At 39.0% G+C, this 21,910-nt stretch overlaps 1 protein-coding gene across 1 annotated transcript in view; it reads left to right on the plus strand.

Moving 5' to 3' along the window:
* CFAP58 (cilia and flagella associated protein 58) overlaps positions 1–21,910 on the plus strand; it is a 99,542-nt gene that overhangs the window by 4,548 nt on the left and 73,084 nt on the right. The window contains exons 2-9 of the mRNA XM_072738157.1: positions 331–612; positions 2,722–2,870; positions 7,089–7,245; positions 8,275–8,469; positions 10,767–10,904; positions 13,075–13,234; positions 17,089–17,171; positions 20,411–20,602. Coding sequence (XP_072594258.1) covers positions 331–612; positions 2,722–2,870; positions 7,089–7,245; positions 8,275–8,469; positions 10,767–10,904; positions 13,075–13,234; positions 17,089–17,171; positions 20,411–20,602 — 1,356 coding nt within the window. The remainder of the gene's footprint in view (positions 1–330; positions 613–2,721; positions 2,871–7,088; positions 7,246–8,274; positions 8,470–10,766; positions 10,905–13,074; positions 13,235–17,088; positions 17,172–20,410; positions 20,603–21,910) is intronic.

The raw sequence follows: 21,910 nt of genomic DNA on the forward strand, positions 1-21,910 counted from the left end.
CATAAATGATCCTATGTAATCTGCTTGTTGATACCATGTGGTAGGAAATATATTATTATTATTATTATTATTATTATATAATGTATATAATAATTAGTTATAATAATATTATAATAATATTATTATTAAAAATCTTAACCCTAACACACATGTGTACATATATGCATGCATCGGGGGATGAACAAAATGTTTTTCCATCATGTAGTTTTTTGTCAGTGACTTTTATTTTGCTTCTGTGAAGGTTTTGTGTTCATAGCTATTAACAGCAATTCCCAAATAGCAGCGATGTATATGTTGCAATACTCATTTCCCCCCTGCTCTTTTGTACAGGGTAAAAGTGAAAAACTCGCACTGGAAGAAACTGCATTTGAAGAAATCGAAAGGGATTTTCAGGAGGTTCTCAATGAACTTTCAGGAGACAAAAGTCTGGAGAAATTTAGAATTGAATATGAGAAACTTCATGCTGTCATGAAAAAGTCTTATGACAATGAAAAGCGTCTGATGGCCAAATGCAGAGAGCTCAACGCAGAGATTGTGGTTAATTCTGCAAAGGTTGCCACTGCCCTGAAGGTCTCCCAGGATGATCAGACCACCATCGCATCCCTGAAGAAGGTCAGTGATCTTGTAGAAACAGAACCCAGGCAGAGCTGCCATAAATGCATCCTGTATTTAAAACATCCTTCTTTCTTTATATTGGCAGCTCTTGGCTGGTAGTAAATGAGTTACTAGGTGAAAATTTACGTGATTTATATATTTCATAGAACCTTACTGGCTTAGTTTCTAGGAAATTCTGGGTTAGCAAAAAAAGAATTAGAGGTAACTAAGTATAATACTAGGGACCTTGGTATGTCTTGTTTGATATAAGATGAGTAATTAAATATCTCATGATGATAGCTTGTTAAACATTTTTAAACGATATTTTCATATTTTTGCTATTCCCCTTCTTTTAGGAGAAATTAACTTGAGAATTCCTAGATAGTGATTTTCACGATCTTGCTTCCTCCTTGATCCTCCCAGTTTCTCATAATGGGAGAGCAGGGATTCAGTCTGGGAGATATTTAGTAAATATGGTTCTGTTTTACCCTTTAATTTTTTATTTTCAAGTGTGTTGTATTATTTTGAGGGTAAAATGTAAATGTTCTGGGCGGCCTGGGTGGCTCAGCCATTTAGCACCTGCCTTCGCCCAGGGTGTGATCCTGGGGACCCGGAATCGAGTCCCACGTCAGGTTCCCTGCCTGGAGCCTTCTTCTCCCTCTGCCTGTGTCTCTGCCCCTCTCTCTCTCTCTCAAGAATAAATTAGTAAAATCTTAAAAAAAAATGTAAATGTTCCTTGTGATTTCAAGGTGATGAGAGATTAAGAGATTTTAATTTATAATTAAAACCCTAGTGATGAGAAATAACTCATGAAGTTTTTAAACTCCTTGATATCATACAATGAAACCACCCAGTTTAAGTGAATTTCCAACACCAACGCATATTATGACATCTGTTTTCTTAGAAAGGACCTTTTTAAAAGTGCCATTTTCTCCCTACTGCCATTTTCTCCTTTTGTCCAAAAAAAAAAAAACAATAAAAGAAGGCTTTAACTCATTCTATGATGATAAAAAATTTTTTTATTGTAAATTAAAAAATTGGAAATGGAAATCATGAACTGGTTAAAATATAATTGGTGATTGATTGAGACAAAACTTCATAGAATTGCATTTTCACTTAAATATCCTTCATTTGTTCTGCTGAAAATAGTACATATGGTTGCTACAAAAAAATACCCTATAATTGTTTTGAATCACTAAATTATGTGAAGTTACCCAAGACTCATTTCTCTCTCTAATGTGAGTACGAATTTATGTAAATATTCTCTTCCAATTTTATGCTTTGTCAACACGAAAGTGGGTATTGTCACCTTCAGCTTATAGGTTCTTACATGTATAAAGGACTCACATTCCACTTGACAAAATTTTGCAAGAAAATTGAGTGGCAGGGTAAAACTCATGGCTGTTGCAACATTTGCTTTGTTCACTTATTTGAATGGCTGAAATTCACTTTTAAGTATTTTGTTAGTATTCCATATTGCATTTCACAACAGTAAGAAAACCCAAACTGCATGAGTTGTTTCCATTTCCAGCTAGGGGCTTTGTTTTTTCCCCTGTGAGCATTTGATGAGAAGGCCTGAGCATGGGCTTCTGGAATGGGAACCACCAAAGCTGTTGTATACAATTAGATGACAGTGAAGACTACCTTGCTATGAATTGTTCTAAAGTTGACATTGCCATCCAGGACCACTTACTTGGGACCTGAGGACAAAACAGATTTTTCTATTTGGAACTGTCAGGAGCTTCAAATTAAATTCGAAGCTTAGATCTAAGGTCAGTCCTTAATTTTTTTTTTTCCCAAAAATATCTGGACTTGGAAAGCACAAACTTTCATTTTTAATTTTGTAAACCTATATTAACATCTTTATTAAAAATATCCCCCTAGTTATAGCAGCCCTTGCAGGATGTGAGCCAGAACCCCTCCTAAAACTGCTGTTTAGTATTGACTAGCTCGTGTTGAGAAATTCAGTAAGTCAATATAAATGGAATGCATAATGTATAATATGTAACCTTCTTTCCCCACAAGTGATTACTATATTGGAGTTGTTTTATCATTCTGTTTACTCAGTTTATCTTGCATCTGGATCCTAGTTTGTTCTTTCTCACTGATGTCCCATGGCCCATATAGGAAATTGAAAAGGCCTGGAAGATGGTGGACTCGGCCTATGACAAAGAGCAGAAGGCAAAGGAAACGATCCTTGCTCTGAAAGAGGAAATAGTGAACCTAACCAAACTAGTGGAGCAGGGGTCTGGATTGTCCATGGACCAGGATAGCAAGTAGGTCATGACTCTTGATGGATGTTGAACTTGCTTTTGGGAACAGCCTTGGGGCTTGCAGTGTCACCTTGAATGTTTTTTGTTTTACAGAGAGTTTCCTTCTGTGGTGGTTTCCTGGAGATTGTTTTCCATCTATTGCTATATTTTACAAAAGAATTATTTATTTATTTAATTGCTTGCTTATGCCCCCACACCTTAGAACGTGCTGTTTTCTATGCCAGGAAAGCTTTCTCTTTCTTTCTCCATGCGAACAGCATGAGCAGGGGGAGGGGCAGAAAGAGAGGGAGAAGCTGACTCCCCGCTGAGCAGGGAGCTTGATGTAGGGCTCCATCCCAGGACCCTGGGATCATGACCTGAGCCAAAGGCAGACCTTTAACTGACTGAGCCACTCAGGTGCCCCTATTTTTTGTTTTTAATGCTCCCTTTCTCCATACCCAAGAACTCCTAATTTGTGTGTGTGTGTTTTTTTTTAAGATTTTATTTTTTTTATTCATGAGAGAGAAAGAGAGGCAGAGACACAGGCAGAGGGAGAAGCAGGCTCCATGCAGGGAGCCCAACGTGGGACTTGATCCCGAGTCTCCAGGGTCACGCCCTGGCCTGAAGGTGGCGCTAAACCGCTGAGCCACCCGGGCTGCCCACTAATTTGTGGTTCTGTTAAACTTCTGACTCTGAAGGAATATGGGCTACAACTTCTTCTTTTTTTTTTTTTTTTTTTAAGATTTATCCATTTATTATTCATAGAGACACGGGGAGAGAGAGAGAGAGAATGAGAGAGAGAGAGAGAGAGAGAGAGAGAGAGGCAGAGACTCAGGCAGAGGGAGAAGCAGGCTCCATGCAGGGAGCCCTTCCCCGGACTCCATCCCGGGTCTCCAGGATCACACCCTGGGCTGAAGGCAGGCGCTAAACCACTGAGCCACCCAGGGATCCCCAATAATTTCAAAATGAGTAAATGTTTTAGGTTTATTTCTTTCAAACCTGTGTGGAATGGAACTGGCTGCCTTTCTGCTTCAATTTCCAGCTTCTTCCTCCTCCCCCCAAACCCCATGATTATACCCATCACCATCCTTCTTACTTCTCAGATTCTAGGCCAGGAAATAGGTTCTAGGCTATCCCTTAAAGCTTCATCTTGTTGATTCTGTCTTCTAAGTATCACTTCTATTTTTCCCTGCTCCCTATCAGCAGTGCTAATGCCTGCTTCGGGCCTCTCATTTTCTGCTGGATCTAGTGATGGACTGCTAATTAGTCTCCTTCCTTCAAGGAGACATCTCCCCTCTTCACTATCTTCCATATATCAGATTTAGGCTTCTGAAATGTGTGCCTGTGTGCTTCCATCTCTAGCACATGTTCCAAACACCTTTAATAGCTTCCCATTCCCAAAGGATGCAGCCTTGTCATTAAAAAAAATATTTTATTTATTTATTCATGAGAGATGCACAAAGAGAGGCAGAGACATAGGTAGAGGGAGAAGCAGGCTCCCTGTGGGGAGCCTGATGTGGGACTTGATCCCAAGGCCCTGGGATCAAGACCTGAGCCGAAGGCAGACGCTCAACTACTGAGCCACCCAGGCAACCCTGCAGCCTAATCTTGAACATGTCTTTCAGGGCCTTCCTTACATAGATCTGCCATGCTAGATTCATGCCCAGAAACACCATGCTTGCTTATGCCTCCACACCTTAGAACGTGCTGTTTTCTATGCCAGGAATGCTTTCTCTTTCTTTCTCCACAGAGTAAACAACTATGCACCCTTCAAGACCCATCTCAAATACCACCTAATTTCTTTTTTTTTTTAAACATTTTTATTTATTTATGATAGTCACAGAGAGAGAGAGAGGCAGAGACACAGGCAGAGGGAGAAGCAGGCTCCATGCACCGGGAGCCCGACGTGGGATTCGATCCCGGGTCTCCAGGATCGCGCCCTGGGCCAAAGGCAGGCGCCAAACCGCTGCGCCACCCAGGGATCCCAAATACCATCTAATTTCATCAGTATCAGCATCTCTGTTTCAACCTCTTCCCCACCCCTAGAACCAATGACTAAGCATGAGAGTACTGTTTTCTCTGTTTCCATAGAACCCAACATCTATCTCCAGTATGGCACTGATCACGTTGTATTGAAAATATTTGTTGAGGGATGCCTGGGTGGCTCAGCGATTGAGCATCTGCCTTTGGCTCAGGGCATGATCCCGGAGTTCTAGGATCGAGTCCCACGTTGGGCTTCCTGCGTGGAGCCTGCTTCTCCCTCTGCCTGTGTCTCTGCCTCTCTCTCTGTGTCTCTCATGAATAAATAAATAAAAAATCTTCTTTTAAAAAAAGAAAACATTTGTCGATATGCTTTGCTACCCATTAGGCTGTGAATTCCTTGAAGGAAGACAACTTTACCTTCCCTTTAGGAGTCTAGCACTGTGCCGGGCATGCAAAGCCTTGCATTAATTAATTAGTCAGGAAAGAGCACACACTTCCTTAGCCATTTTTAGCTATATCTAACTGCTGTCTAGTTTTCTCATACTTTCTAGGTGCATTTATCCAATATTGAGAGTTAATTCTAAGTGCAGGTATTAGGGGAGGGAATAGGAAAAACAGAAGATGCAGTGTTTGTAATAATGGACTCTATATTTTCTCATCAAAGAAGTCAAGCATCATCAGAGCAACTACTGAAGAGCAATGTAAGGGAACTGATCGGTTAGGGGAAGTTTTTTTTTTTAAGATTTTTATTTATTTATTTGAGACAGACAACAGGCACAAGTGGGGAGAGGGGCAGAGGGAGAAGAGGTGCCCTGCAGAGTGTAGAGTCCAATGTGGGGCTTGATCCCAGGACCCCAAGATCATGACCTGAGCTGAAGTCAGATGCTTAACCAGCTGAGCCACCTAGGTGCCCCAGTTAGGGTGAGTATTAATGAGAATTAGAACATGGTGAGGAGAAGAACTGAAGAAACTATCCAGACTAGAATTATATCTTTAATAATGTGCTTAGGCTGTCTTCATAGTAGTCTTAGAATTCGAACTTTTGTTTTTGGAGAAGTTGAATGTGGTCTTGAAGTGTCCTTATTAAATAGTTATGTTCTATCAAAGTTATTGGTAAGTAAACATTGTCGGATTACTGTGCTTCCAATAGTCATTTGATGACTGCCAGTGGCAAGTGCCTCTAGTGCAAGTTCTCTGCTTTCTTGACTCTCACATAGCTGCCTTGCTTTAGACCTTAATTCTGCTGCACAGATCAGATCAGACATAGTCTTTCTACTTTCAAAATGTTAATTCTGTGGAAAGTCATGTCAAATCATACGTAGTGGTTTTTGAAATGTAGAAGTAACTGTTTATGATTAAATCAACAAATATCACATACTCTCCAATAACTGGCATTATGAATGATTTTCCAAATTTTGTTCTTAGGAATGTCTTATCTGGGTTACATCTCTTTGGGAGAAACTAATCTCTATGGGTGAATGGAGAGAAAATTGGCAATGCATATTATTTGCTTATGTTTATGCTTCATTTTAGACTTTATGGCTGTGATCACAGTCCTCCACCGAACATAGTAAACAAATAATTTCTTAAATTAATATCTCCTTAGGGTTAATTACAAGAATTGACAATAGCAATATAATTGGGACGCCTGGGTGGTTCAGTGGTTCAGCGTCTGCCTTTGGCCCAGGGTGTGATCCTGGAGTCCTGGGATCAAGTCCTACATTGGGTTCCCTGCTTCTCTCTCTGCCTATGTCTCTGCCTCTTTCTCTCTCTGCGTCTCTCATGAATAAATGAATAAAATCTTGAAAACAAGACAAAACAATAGCAATATAATCTTACTGTAACAAATTCAAGTAATACAAAGGCATGGAAACTAAGGAGGAAAAATTATCCCTCCAACTCTTCCAACCCTATATTACACTTTTCAGAGATAACCAGTCACCAGTTTCAATTTTTTTTTGGACTTCCACAAAAATGCCTACAAAACACATATACATGCATATACACAGACAGTGTAATTCTTTAAAGATAAGAAAAGAGATCATATTATATATATTATTATTGGAACTTCTTTTTCAGTTAATAACTTATGAGCAGCTACTGTGTCCATGACAGGGCATAAAAATCTTTCTCTTTCACACCTGGATAGTGTTAGTCCTGGTCCCGGAGTCTTGCCTATGAACATGAGCTCAGAGGATAATATGAAGGACTCCTGAGCAGATGGCCTTTTAGTCTGAGTCCTGTGTTGTTCTTTTTCAGCATCCGAGATTTACTGAAGTTCAAAGAAGAAGTGACGAAGGAGCGAGACCAGCTCTTGTTAGAAGTGGTGAAATTACGAGAGTCTTTAGCTCAGACCACTGAACAGCAGCAGGAAATGGAGCGAGGCAGAGAAGAGGTGGAGCAGGTCATCAGTCAGGTCTGCTCTGCCAAGGAGGGCAAGATGAAAGAACCTTCCGGAAGCCCTTCCTGTGTTGTTCCTCTGTTCGATTTACTGCCTTGTGGCCAAACGAAGCATCCACGGTTCTGGTTGTTTCTCTGGTTTTACTTCTGCAAGAACAGTTATACTTGTGCATTTCCTCTCAACATTGTGTGTCTGAGAAGTCACTAAGACAGGGCACTGCTTACAATTTTGGCCCAAGAGGATATCCTTGGAAATAGCCAGGATGCCCTGCTTTTGGGAAGGGTGGAAATAGGCTCTTCTCCTTTGTAAGGACTCTTTTATTAAAAAAAATAATTTGTTTATTCATGAGGGACACACAGAGAAAGGCAGAGACATAGGCAGAGAGAGAAGCAGGCTCCCTGCAGGGAGCCTGATGTGGGACCCGATTCCAGGACCCTGGGATCACGACTTAAGCCAAAGGCAGACGCTCAACCACTGAGCCACCCAGGTGGTCCTGTAAGGACTCCTTTTGAACACTTTTACATAAATTCAGAAGTCAAGTAGATGATTCACACGTGCAATCTCCAGAAGAAAAACATGAGATTCCTTTGAGCATAACAAATATTTTTTGTAGATTTTGGCCATAATGATAAAACTATAATGCTGTTTTTAGTAACATCCAGGACATGTGAAACATAATTTCATAGTAAGGGTAGCAGGAAACATTTTATTTAGATCCTATTAATAGAGAATTGTATGAATTCTTTCCATGTTTAACTTCTCTAGAATTCTGGGCTTCCATATTTAATTGGATTTTATACCTTTCTTTGTGGATTTGTTCCCACCATCCAGGTGGTATTTGGTGTGAAGTGTCTGAAAAACAATATAGAATATTCTTGGAAAGTTTTAACATTGAGGTTCAAAGATAACTGTCCTGCAGGGGAAAGGCTACTACAAGGGGACTGTCCTGAAAATGTAAGATTTGAGAAAGGGAGAAGCTTGGCTGGGTGAGACCTGTCCTGGTATGGGCTTCATCTCTTTCCTCTGTCCTTTCTGTGTCCCTAGTTCCAACAAGAAATCCAGCAACGTCAGAATGAAGCTTCACGGGAGTCCCGGAAGAAGGAGAAACTAGAGAAGGAGCTTAGGCAGATTCAGACAGACATGGACACCAGGCAGACAGAAATTAAGGCGCTACAACAGTACGTGCAGAAGAGCAAGGAGGAGCTTCAGAAGCTGGAGCAGCAGCTGAAGGAACAGAAGGTGCACTGGGTGTGGGCTGTACGGCGGTCCTTGCAACAAGAAGGGTGCCTTTGGAGCACTTGGAGTTTTCTTTGGAAAGCAGCAAACTTCCTTCATTAGAGATGTGAGCAATACAGCACTTAGCACTGCATTGCTCTTTGGACAGCTCGTATAGGTAGATATGCCCCCCCCCCCAGCTCCAATGGGTTAATTTCTTTTGAATCTTCTATGGATCTATAATATGCATATGGGAAAGTGTGTAAGTCACAAGTGTATAGCTTGATGAATTTTCTCCACTTAAACACATGTTGGTCACCTGTATCCCCCCCAATATACACCACCCTAGATGTCCCCTTGTGCCCCCTCCCAGTCACATGCTCCCCCAGAGTTCACCTCTATGCTGAATTCTAAGCAGAGTTTAGTTTTGTCTGTTTTTATACTTTACAGAAATGCAATGTGTACTCTTTTGTGTTTAACTTCTTTTGCTCAGTATTCTGTTTGAGGGATTCATTTATGTTGCCATGTAGTTATAGGGCGGCATTGTCCAGTATGGTAGCCACTGGCTACGTGTGGCTATTTAAATTTAAGTTATTTAAAATTAAGTAAAATTAAAATTTTAACTCCTCAGCTGCATGAGTACCACTTCAAGTGTTCACCATACTGAACAGCACAGATAGAGTGTGCTGTATCCATATCACTGTTAAAACTTCTATTGGACAGAACTCAATGGGCCATTCACACTCATAGTAATCATTGTGTGACCATTACATGATTCATTTTTAACAGGCTTATTTTTAAGTTTCAATTTTAGGAAACCATACTCAGTCTTTATGCATTTTAAAATCGTACTACTTTTAACATTTCCCCTAAAATAGCTGTTTAAGGTAACATTTGAGTTACAGTAATAATTCTGGTCTGTCTTTTCTCTTTCCTTTCCTTTTTTTTAAAGATTTTTGTATTTATTTTAGAGAGAGACACAGAGAGAGAGAACATGTGTGTGGGAGCTGGGGGAGTGGCAAAGGGAGGAGAGAAGCAGACTCCCTGCTGAGCCCAAGGCGGGGATCCATCCTACAACCCTGAGATCATGACCTGAGCTGAAATTAAGAGTTGGATGCCCAACCGACTAAGCCACACAGGCGCCCCTCTTCTCTCATTTCTTAAAGAAGCAATTCATGTAATTGAGAAAAGTCATTTCTTGAAAATATTTTCTCTTAGGAAGGTTCCAAAGAATTGCCAAACCACACAGTGTTTTATCACTTACAAAATAGATATTAGAAAACGTTTCTTTGCCAATTGCCTCATTAGTTTTGTATAAAGCCAGAAATCAGATAGGTAATATACAATGTGCAAGTATCCACAAGAAAAACATGAGACTTCTTTGAGCGTGAAATTTGAGAGGTTTTTGAACATCATGATCAAACTACAGTTCTTTGTTTAGCAATATCCAGGACTCACGTAAAACATAATTTCATTTTTAGCATAGCCGGCTATGTTTTATTTAGTCCCTATTGACGGGAAATTGGATGGATTCTTTCCGTGTTTAACTTTTGCTTACATCAAGTTATATTTTGGAATAATTGTCTAAACTATCTTCTCTCTTCTCCTTTCAGCACACTTGATATGTCTCCATCCTCCCACTAGTCTGCCAATAGAAGTGACTCCCGTCTCCCCCAAATATAATCCTCTTTAAAAAAATTTTTTTTTTTTTAAATAAAACCTTGTCTGCTCAGGATAGTCAAGGTAGGGTAGAGGAAATGACACTGACACTAAAGTCAGGTAGATTGAAATCATTGCACTGCTATTCCACGGTTTTGAGTTCAGTTGGATTTAAGAGGAATTGTCTCTGTGTTGGTGTCAGTGAATTGTTCTGCTCACAAAAATGTTGTAGGCATGTTAATGCGGGATCTGCTTCTGAAGATGTAGCATCCCAGCCCCACAACTGATAAAACCCGTTTGAATCTCTGGCTCATTTGCAATGATTATAGCAATTGTTGCATATGCGAAGCTTGCCAAATGGCAAACAGGCATTAAAATATTTATCCGCCACCTGTGAACAAGACTTCCCAAGGCTCTCAGAAAAAAAAAATGATGCTCTCTGTGTTATTCATTAGAAGACGTTGTTTTCCTCAGCCATTTAACATTTATCATATTTGAGTGCATTAGTGTTTTCACCGGGGATAAAGAACAATTTCTACAAAGACAAAAAAGAAGTGTGGTTGCTATGATCATCCCAGGAGATTTGCAGGGCCTCCTGCGTGGATATGCAGATATTGTGATCAGATTAAAAAGCATTAACCAGCTCGTCATGCATCTTTCAGATATTGAACGAAAGAGCTGCAAAGGAACTGGAGCAGTTTCAGATGAGAAATTCTAAACTTCAGCAAGAGAATGAACAACACAGTCTGGTTTGTGAGCAGCTATCCCAGGAAAATCAGCAGAAGGCATCGGAGCTCAAAGTAAACACCGTGTGACCTATCTGTTCCCTAGCACTCCCTCCTTTATTCCCTATTAATAGAGGTTTACCATTACGGTTGGACCCCTTGGTTGCGTAACCTGTATTAGCCTTGATATATTAGAGGCAGGCGCCAGTCTTAAGTGATGGTTTTCTGCCTGGAAGTAGATAATTTGATGACTTCCATTCTTCTAAAACCACAAACCTGAATGTCGATTATATGATTATGCAAATGTTTTTTCGAAAGCAAGCCCAGATGCTCATCTCTGTAACTTAGCCTTGGAAATAACTAGTTGCCCTGAGCTAGATATCATTTATATGAGTGAGTAGCAAAGAAGTCAGATTATATTTTACTACTTGTATGGAGAAGGTGGAATGGCAGGGCTGGGGATGGACTGGTGTTATTGGGTATCTACTTCCAGGATTGTACAACCATGATTTTTACTTTCATCTACTGCAAATTTCAAGACAAGCTTCCCATTTTTCTCCCTGTCTTCAATGAAAAGTGCTTGAATCTTATGTTTGGATAACAGTTTTATACTTGGGTACATATTGTATACCTACACACTTAACAGAAGGATTTTATGTTTATCACTGATTCTTAAAAAAATCCATAAACCCTTCTCCAGTTATGTTAGGATACTAGGCACAAAATGAGTGACTGATCAAGAATGATATATAGATTTGATCAGTGAATCATAACAGTTTTTGCATCGTAAGCCCTTTTGACAATCTGATGAGAGCATGTACACACACACACACACACACACACACCACACTTATTTGCACATCTTGCATCTTGTTTGGAATACAGTGTAAGATTTCCAGGGTTTTTCTGTAGTCTAACCACAGGGTCTGGATTAGTAACTATTGAGTTAGAACATCCTATCGTTCTAATTGGAAAGGGCCTTAGTTCAGCTAATTTAGACCATATAAATCTGAGGTAGAGGAGCATTTAAAGCAGTCCAGAATGGTTTGACTTGAAACCATTCTTTATGAGAAAGTTATAAATTGAAGCAGAAATGAAATGACTACTTAAGGCAAAATAATATATTAGCCCCTAGGTGAAATTAAAATAAAAATACTTATGCCATTAATTCTCTTCTTTGATAACATGAATGGGGCGCCTTGAAAGATGGAATATTTTTGTTATCAGATTCTGAACCTATAGGATTCTACTTCTAGCAATAATCCGAGAATAGCATGCCCAGCTAAGTGCAGTTTCTTCCTTGTCAAGAGCTGGAGATAATTGCTAATGTTTATTTGCGGAAGAATCACTGATTGCTTTTCCAGCAATGTCTAAGAATGGCAAATTAAAAAAAAATGAATTTAATTTAAATTGAAAAAAAGTCATAAAACTTGAAGTCCTTTGACAAAAATCTGGTGCTTTCTTTTGCTAGAATTATTCTTTTGGTACCTTTTGCCATTATGTAGACTTGCTTATTCATGTCACCTTGTCCACCTATCTGTATGTACACCCACTGACTAACATCCTCTGAGGAGGCAGGGCCCTTTCTCTAGTATATGCTATTCTACTACAGTGGCCACGTGGGTTCAAAAGAGTATTTGAATATTTTATAGCATGTTAATAATCTTCTGAGACAGATTACTCTGTGAGTACATAAAAATTGCCAATCAAATACACCATTTGTACATAAAACTCATACATTTATGATACTCAGCATTCTTATCCTATTTGATTCAACAATTCAGTGATACCTTGAGACATCAGGTCTAATCAGTCTTTTTCATTATTTTTTAGCTTACATAGCCACATATTTTTTTTCTTTTTTTTTTAATTTTTTAATTTATTTATGATAGTCACAGAGAGAGAGAGAGAGGCAGAGACACAGGCGGAGGAAGAAGCAGGCTCCATGCACCGGGAGCCTGATGTGGGATTCGATCCCGGGTCTCCAGGATCGCGCCCTGGGCCAAAGGCAGGCGCCAAACCGCTGCGCCACCCAGGGATCCCACATAGCCACATATTTTATTCAGAGAATAGTTTTTTCAATTTCTCTCAAAATCAAACAGTCTGTGTTTTTATTTAACCCATAGAACAACTTTACACTGACATAGGAACAATTTCCTTTTATTGGTTCTGAGTTTGTCATCATCTAGTCACTGGTTCTTTATCTACTGAGTGTCTCTGGTTAATTCTGTCTCATTAATTACAGGCCAAAGAGGAAGAAGTCCATCAGATGCGGCTTGACATCGGGAAGCTCAACAAAATCAGAGAACAAATCCATAAGAAATTGCACCAGATTGAAGATCAAAAGTCAGAAGTTGAACAGAACAAGGAAACTCTAAAAAATCAGATCTTGGGATTAGAGAGAGGTACAACAAGAACCATTTTGCACTTTGTTTTATTCCTTTGCAAACATTTCATAGATGACTGATGTATTTTGGTAATCCAGGGCTCTATGCATACAAACACAAACCATGCCAAATGTAATCAATAAAATAACTTTCAAGCTGGTAAGCAGCCAATATGCAGGGGACATAATTTTGCATATCTTAAACTTTCTTACCTTAAAAAAATTCTTCAACAAACTATATTGGCACAATGTAAATTCAGCCAAAAGTATTGCTCAGTACTTGTCACTGGAATAAATAACATCTATACCTTCAGGTCCTAGTTCTACATGACCTTCTGCTTTAGTCCCCTTTCTCATGGAAGATGGGGAATAAATTAAAATGAATGTCCCCCACTAGCAGTATTTGGGACACTATTATACAAAGAATCAGTGGAACAAAAATAAAAGGCTCCTAACTTCTTTGTTAGTATTTTACCATGTGGTAAACATTTGTTTTACCAGCTATCACATTGCCCTGTGGAGGAAAAGTTTAAGAGCCATGGAAGGCCATATAGCACAGAAAAGTCATTAAAGATACAAACTATGGAGTCACTGTCTACCTGGGGTCAGATCCCACCTTGTTGGAGGATGAGATGAGCTAATACACATAAAGCACTTGTGGATGGTACCTAACACATAGTAAGTGCTTACCAAATGGCATCTCTTGTTATCCAGGATATTACAGTTTATATAAGAAGTAAGATAGAAGACCATCTTATTCTGAAAAAGAATATGATTGAAAATAGGATATGCTAGTCAAATTTGGTTTGGCTGAAATAGCTCTGAACTTGGAGACAGAGGACCCAGGTTTGAATTTAATTATGCCAGAGTATATGAGGCAGAAACATGTCATTGAACTTATGTGGGCTACTATGAGTTGTAGGTCACTGAAGGAGGTAACATACCTAAGAACATAAAAACATACATTGTCTCACTAAAAGTTAGGCAAAAGCTAAATATCTAGGTAAAGTTATCCAGTTGACTATTGAAAATCCAGTTGACTATTGAACAACATGTGTTTGGACTGTGTGGGCCCACCTGGATGTGGATTTTTTTTTTATAAATACAGTTCATATAAATGTATTTTCTCTTCTCTATTATTTTCTTAACAACATTTTCTTTTCTCTAGCTTACTTTATGGTAAGAATATAGTGTAGAATACATATAACATACAGAATATGTGTTGGTCTACTGTTTATGTTATCAGTAAGGCTTCCAGTAGACAGGAGGCTATTAGTAGTTAAATTTTGGGGGAGTCAGAGTTATATGTGGATTTTCAACTTCATGGGGGATTGGCATCCCTAACTCCCATGTTGTTCAACAGTCAACTGTATTTGTTATGTAAGCCTTTGAAAAATGCAGATATTTTTCCTTCTAAAACATCAGGAAATAATCTTTTATTGAGGTATAGTTGCAGCTTATCTTGATAATTTCTCCATCATTCATTCAATGGCTTGAGTGCCTACTATGTGTAGTGCACTAATGTTGGCTGAGTGCATGGAGGTCATTGCCCTTAGGGTGCTTATGATTTTGCATGAGTTTACAATCTAATGTCTTCAGTGACAGGAAGAAAAATAGAATTACTAGATCATATTTTGTAATTGGTTTAGTGACTTTTAAAACACTCGCATATTTAAACTTCTATACTTTTGCCTGCTAAGTTTTGAAAAATAATTATTCATTCAGTGTTCAACCCAATTCTTCATCCTTAAGTCATGTTTACAGAAATTATCATGCTCTCTCCTATGGTTATTTTATAACCATATAACCATATTTTATTTTATCTCATTAGCATCATTATTTCTTCTTAGGTGCCTCTTCCTTTTGATGTGTCCAATCAAAGAGTGACATTGGACATAATAGTTAGGAGCACGAGTCCTCCATGTGTTATGATTTTCTACCATAAAGCCCAAGGAACTAACTGATAAACTGCCAGAACTAATGAGAGTTCACTGAGGTGGCAGATTATAAAATAAATATATACATATCAATACTTTCCTTTCATACAAAGAATCAGTTAGTTAGAATATATGATGGAAAAACCCCCTCTCACAATAGTAACTAAAGTAATAAAATATCTATAAATAAAGTTACTAGGACACTGCAAGACATGTATATAAAACATGCTACAGAATTCTATTGAAAGGTATAAAGGAAGACTTGAAAAATGGAGAGATATATGAAGTTCCTGGATGAAAAAGAGCAATATGATAAAGATATAAATCTGCCTAAATTGATCTATACACTTAATATTTCCAATAAAAATTTCAGTAAGTTATGTTGTTGGGAATTGAAAACTGAGTCTAGAGTTCCTCCTGAAGAATAAACAGGTGACAATAGCCATAAAATTCTGGAAAAGAGAAGTGATGAAGGAGCATTTGCCTTACTAGGTGTTCAATATTATGAAACTTCGGTAATCAAAGAGTGTAGTGAAAATGCCTCATAAACGGATCAATGGAAGAGATTGGAAAAAACACAATAAGACTCAAGGTTATCATTAAAATAATGGTGTTGTTTCATACCAGTGCAGTATGGATTGTTAAGAAAATGGTAGCATGACAATAAGTTACTTTTTGGGATAAAAAGTTTACACCAGATGTGGAAACCAGAAGGCCAAGATTGAGAGATTTAATGAAATAAAAGCTGAGGGTTTTTAATGTATCAAAATTTCTCTCTATAAAGGCAAATTGACCAAAACATTGCCAAAGAGCTAATGTTTTTATTATATAAAGAGTTCTTAAAAATCCATGAAAAGGACAAACAATTCATGAGAAGAATGGGCAAAGAGCAAGTGTGGGCAATTTTAAAAACAGAAACACAAATAAATTCTCATTAAACATGAAAAAGTAGTCAACTTCATTACTAATCACAGAGCTGTAAATAAATACAGATATATGGTTTTAATAATCTATTGGATTGTCAAAGATCAGAGAGCATAATATTCACAGGTGTTTTGGGTGTGGATTTAAACTACTATTAGAAAAAAAAACTACTATCAGTTTTCTGGAAAGAAATTTGGTAGTAGGAGAAAATGCCTTTTTTTTTTTTTAATCACCTTCAATCCAGGACTTCCTCTTCTAGAGTAACAAATGAACAAGAACTTTTACAGAATTATGGCTTATAATTGCAAATAAATAAGTAAAATGGAAGCAATTTAAATGTTAAGGTGGGGGATTGACTAAATATATTATGCATTTTCATATAGTGAATTATCACAGAGGCATTAAAATCTGTTGTAGATGCATATTTATAATATATAGAAGCATTTATTTTATGTTAGTTAATTATAAAAGCAAGCTACAAAACAGTATGTGCAGTATAATTCACTTTTGGTATATATATATATATATATATATATGAATGTGTGTATATCTATATTTTTATGCACACATATATTTGCAAAGGAAAAAGTCTGGAAAGAGACCTATTAAAATCCTAAGTAGATTCTGGTTGACTTGAAATTTTTTCCCTCTAGTTTATTTGAATGTGTCATTTGTTTCTGTATCCCAAATTACATGTATAATTAAAAAGATTTAAAAGAGCAAGGACTTTTGGCTTCAGAGAAACCATGCTCCCAGCCTTAGCCCTGTCACCTAGTTGCAGACGGTTGGCATGTGGCTTAATCTCACTAGTCTCAGTTTCCATCTGTTCAGTGGGATGGGAGACCTCCTTCACTAAATTATAGTGAAGATCATCTAAGACTCAATAAATAGTAGTTTTATAGCTGCAGATAAACACGTAAAGCAGTTTCTGTGTCACATCGGCTTTGGCTTTGGCAGATTCTTTCTTTGGTCAGCTCCATATTTCTTCTTCTCTTTCTACTTCGTCATTTAGAGGTGGAAGCTTCAAAGAAACAAGCAGAACTTGATAAGAAAGCAATGGATGAGCTTCTGAGAGAAAGGGACATATTAAATAAGGTGAGCTTGTACCCATGGCATGGTAAATAAATATCTTTCTTTAATGCTATGATATCTGCCTATAACCAGTTGTGCAGGGGAAGGAAGACTCTGAAACGAACAAAAGTGGATTAGAAATAAATAATTGTGCTCCGTTTTCTTCCAAGCTGCCACACACAGGCCACCATTCACAGGCTGAGAACTGAAACTGCATTATCACCCTTGAGCACAAAGGGACTTGGGGGAATTACCATATAAAAGAGCAGAGGATTTAAGAGCATTGTGTGGATTCTGAGTTTATTGCTAGTGTGTTATTTGGCATCCTAAACAGTTGATCAAAATTTCTGAATTTAATATCTATGATCTACAACTTTTGCTAATCCAGAAGATACAAGTGAGTGCTAATACCATTTTACCTTTGAGTTTGGTTTAAGAAGGGCTGGTTGATGCCGTAAACCTTCCCTCCGTCTTCTTTCCTAGACTGTGGTAGGTTTTGTTTTAGTTTCCAGCCATTTCGTCTCTTAGTCTTTGAGCTCAGTCTGGTCCAAAGTTGAGGGAGGGCTTGTGGGAGCTTGAGGCCTGCAAAGCCTCCACTCAAGGGATGACCCCTACCCTCACCCCTTTCCTCTTCAAATGAGTCCAGAGAATTCCTTCCATTGACAATCACTCTTAGCAGGCTAACTACTTTCAAGGATTTAGGGTAAACTTTCCTGCCCTGGGATTTCCTCCAGGGAGAAAAAAATCCAAGGGCCAGGTATAGAGTGAGGAGGCTGCTTCCAGAACAGTCTATGGCCTTTGGCCAAGACAGCTTCATCTCATCAAGTAGAAACAACCTATATTTTTTCAACTTTCATTATTTCTTTAGGTTTCCCAGCGTTGAACAAATATTGACAAAATAGACCACTTTGGAAGCTAAAAGGAGACAAAGTAGGGATCTCAGGAAGTAGTAGGAGATTACATATCTTTACATGCTGAGCACTTCTTAGAAAATCGTTGTTTTTTGCATAATCCTGGAAACTTTATTCAATAAATTCGCACATGCAAACAATTCGTTTGATTTAGAATTTTAAATGTATTTTTAACACATACATTGATGCATTTATATTTTTTGTATACTGGTAGACGACCAATAGATTTTCTGCTGCAATAGGACATGTAGTACAACATTAATTTTACATTTATTTGTTTGATTTGACTAATGTCAGTTCCTCCTCTAGGGCAGGGTATACTTTTTTTCTTTTCTGGCCAGTGCATCCTTAGTGCCTAGCGCAGTGCCTGACCCTCTGCAGGTATGCAATCAACCTTCACTGATAATACATTCCTTCCCCACTGACTTGAAATGCCATCTTCACTGAGTGAATGAGCTGCATGGTTTCGACAAGGGGCAATGTTAATATATTTTCGTTCTTTCAGTGTCATGTTAAAGTGGCTTTGTCTTCTAGAGAGTGAATGTTTAATTCAATACTTGAAAATCAAGTTGACCTTTTCTATTTTCTGCATCACCACCCAAGTGAGGTGTAATGTGTTTATGTTCCAGTGGTTTCAGACCTGTCTGCAGGTACGTATTGCTTAGAGATTTGGGAAGGGACAACCAGGTACCTCATCAAACCCAAGGACACAGCTGGGCCTCATGAACTAATGGGAGCCTGACCTGACATTCTTGGGGACACATGAAAGCCCTCTGTTGCCACCACTAGATTTGCTTTCATTCCTTTCTTTCAGGGAAGATTGCCTCCCTGCTTCTCAGTCCGATAGGCATCACCAACAGCTCCCAGGTTTACATCCTGTATTGAGTTGCAAAGAGCTAAAGGCCCTGTTTCAAAAGTCCCTGGTCCATTCATACCTATGGTCAGAAAAGTGAGTCCTCTTGCATGAGCGTGGCTGCCAGAGTGGCCCTACTATTGAATCCATATTTTCGGGGGACAATCTGGCTTCTTGGGCAGCCAATACAAAGGAATTTCCATTTCAGCATCAGAAATCACTAGTGCAGCTTTAAAAAAAAAACAATGTTGGTGCCTGGGTCCCACCCTAGATCCACTGAGTCAGAATCTCTGGGAGTTGAGACAGAGACATCTGCATTTTTTTAGAAACTGGGTTCATTGTGTTATTGTGGTAAAATACGTGTAAGGCAGGATAGACCATGAGTGACAGTGAGTCCCATCACAGTGTCACACAACCATCACCACTATCTAGCTACAGTTATTCCCCCACCCTCTGCCTCTCCCACCCTGACCAACTCTGACTTCTGCTTTCTTCTTCTGTGGATTGGACTATTTGGAATATTTATGTAACTGGAATTATATTATATATGATCTTTTATATACGGCATCTCTCACTTGGAATGTTTTCAAGGCTTCAACCATGCTATAGCTTGTATCAGGACTTCGTTCCTTTTTTATGGCTGATTGATATTCCACTGTGTGTATAGGCCACATTTTGATGAACTGTTCATCAGCTGATGGACATTTGAGTTGTTTTTCCCTCTTGGCTTTTGTGACTAGTGCTGCTGTGCACATTCATATACAAATTATTGTTTGAACACCTGTTTTTGGCTCTACCGGGTGCATATACCCAGGAGTGAAATTGTTGGATCATACATTTACTCTAGACATTTGCGTCTTTAAAAAAATATTTTATTTATTAGAGAGAGAGAGATAGAAAGAACAAGCATTGGGGAGGAGCAGAGGGAGAGGGAGAAGCACGCTCCCCGCTGAGCAGCTGCCTGATGCGGCTCTATCCCAGCACCCTGGGATCATGACCTGAGCCCGAGGAAGATGCTAAACCGACTGAGCTGCCCAGACACTGATATTTGCATTTTTAACACATTGGTTTTATTCTACTTTGTAGTCAAAGCCCTGTTACATGATTCGATTCAGTTGTTCTAAGCTCACAGGAACAAAGCTAGAGCTGGGGTGGAGTTTACCTTTGGGGGGTCAGCCGGTCCTGGACTCAAATCCTGGCTCTGCCACTCCCCCATTGTATGAACTTGTAGGCAAGCAGCTTAACTTCTAAACGTCAGTTTCCTACCCTTAAAATGGGAGCAAGACAGTACTCACTTCCTAGTGACATTGTGGTCACTTAGTATATTTACGGATGGGTTTGCCTTGTGCAAAATTAACATAATAGCTGTAGAGAATATGATTATTTTTATTCACCCAAAAAACAATATTATCTAATTATTTTAGGGATGAAACAGGATAAATGTATCTCCAAATCCCCACACATTTTCAGTAATGTGGCTGCTCTTTTGTCATTTTTAGAACATGCTTAAGGCAATCAATGCGACCCAGAAACAGATAGACCTGGTAAAGCTCCATGAGCAAGCCAAGAGGAATCTGGAAGAAGAAATCCAGAACTACAAGGATGAGGCTCAGAAGCAGAGAAAGATCATCTTTCAGCTGGAAAAGGAGAGAGATCAGTACATCGATAAAGCCAGTGACCTTACCCAAAAGGTAAAGTCACTCCTTGAAGGTGTGGGTGGAGCACAAAGCACATCCTTTCTGATTGTCACACACTGTAGCAAAGAGAATTGCTTCAGATTTGAGCCTGTGGTTGCATGAGAATTTAAGAGAAATGATGTTGACAGAAGGGAAGCTGTCCCAGAGCTGATCTGGGCCAAATTGTGAAGTGGACAAAGCTTAGGGGATCCCTGTTTCCCCCTTTGAGGCTCCTCCTGTGCACTTTACCTGGGTTGGATGTATAGGTTGGGAGGAGGTGCTGTCAGCATCACCATCTCCATACCCTTTGTTCTCACCCTCCACATCTGTCTTTGAAATCTTTGTCCCCTCTGACCAACTACTTCCAACTAGTTGTTAGGAGAAAGGCATCTTAATTAAATGGTCTCAAATTAAGATGTGAGTGACTCCTGGCATCAGGTAAATGTTCACACATTCAAAGAACATTTCTATTTTGCAACTATTGTGAACCTGAAAGCTCACCAGTGGTAGAAATTCACACATCAAGTAGCTAAGTCCCAGATCTCTACTTCCTGTGAACAGCGGCATCTTGAAGAATGACTTCAGGGATTTGGTTCTACTTGAACCAGTTGTCTTAGCACGTTGCCAGCATTAAGCATGAGTGGTTAGACTCTGCTGTCTTCAGTGCATTCACAGATGGCATAGAGCAGGAGGTTTCATGAGAGGGGGTTTATGATGTCAGGAGGGGGTATTGGAGGAAAGCTTTAAAAAAATATTTTATTCAGCTATTTGCAAGAGTGAGAGTGAGAATGAATGGGGTGGGGAGTGCAGAGAGCTGTCTGCTAGGCTGGATCCCAGGACCCTGAGATCATGACCGAGGCAAAGGCAACTGCTTAGCTGACTGAGCCATCCAGGTGCCCCTGGAGGAAAGTTTTAAGTATGAGGCTTAGAAGAGGTTTTGGGAGAAAAGACTAGTTTAATGAGATTTTTTTTACCTCCTGGTAAAATGTTATCTACTTTACACCATAAGCCCTCTCCTTCATCTCCTCAGTGAAATCTACAGTGTTTACCAATGTTCTTGTATGTTATTTATTTATTTATTTATTTATTTTGGAGTGGAATCTCAGTGAAGATGACAAGGACAGCCACCATTTTTTTTTTTTTTTTGGACAGCCACCATTTGAGTGATAAACATTAACAAAGTGGGGGACCAGCTTTCCTGTTAGAAAATCAGCTTCTTCCTGCTTAGGCTAAATAAATGCTGAGCAGATGTCTGTTGAACATAAGTTTGGAAGAACACAAATACATATGCTCAGTCTAGCCCTGGCTGGACGTGTCTTCCTT

This window comes from Vulpes vulpes, chromosome 15 (assembly GCF_048418805.1).
Source record: "Vulpes vulpes isolate BD-2025 chromosome 15, VulVul3, whole genome shotgun sequence".
NCBI classification, from domain to species: domain Eukaryota; kingdom Metazoa; phylum Chordata; class Mammalia; order Carnivora; family Canidae; genus Vulpes; species Vulpes vulpes.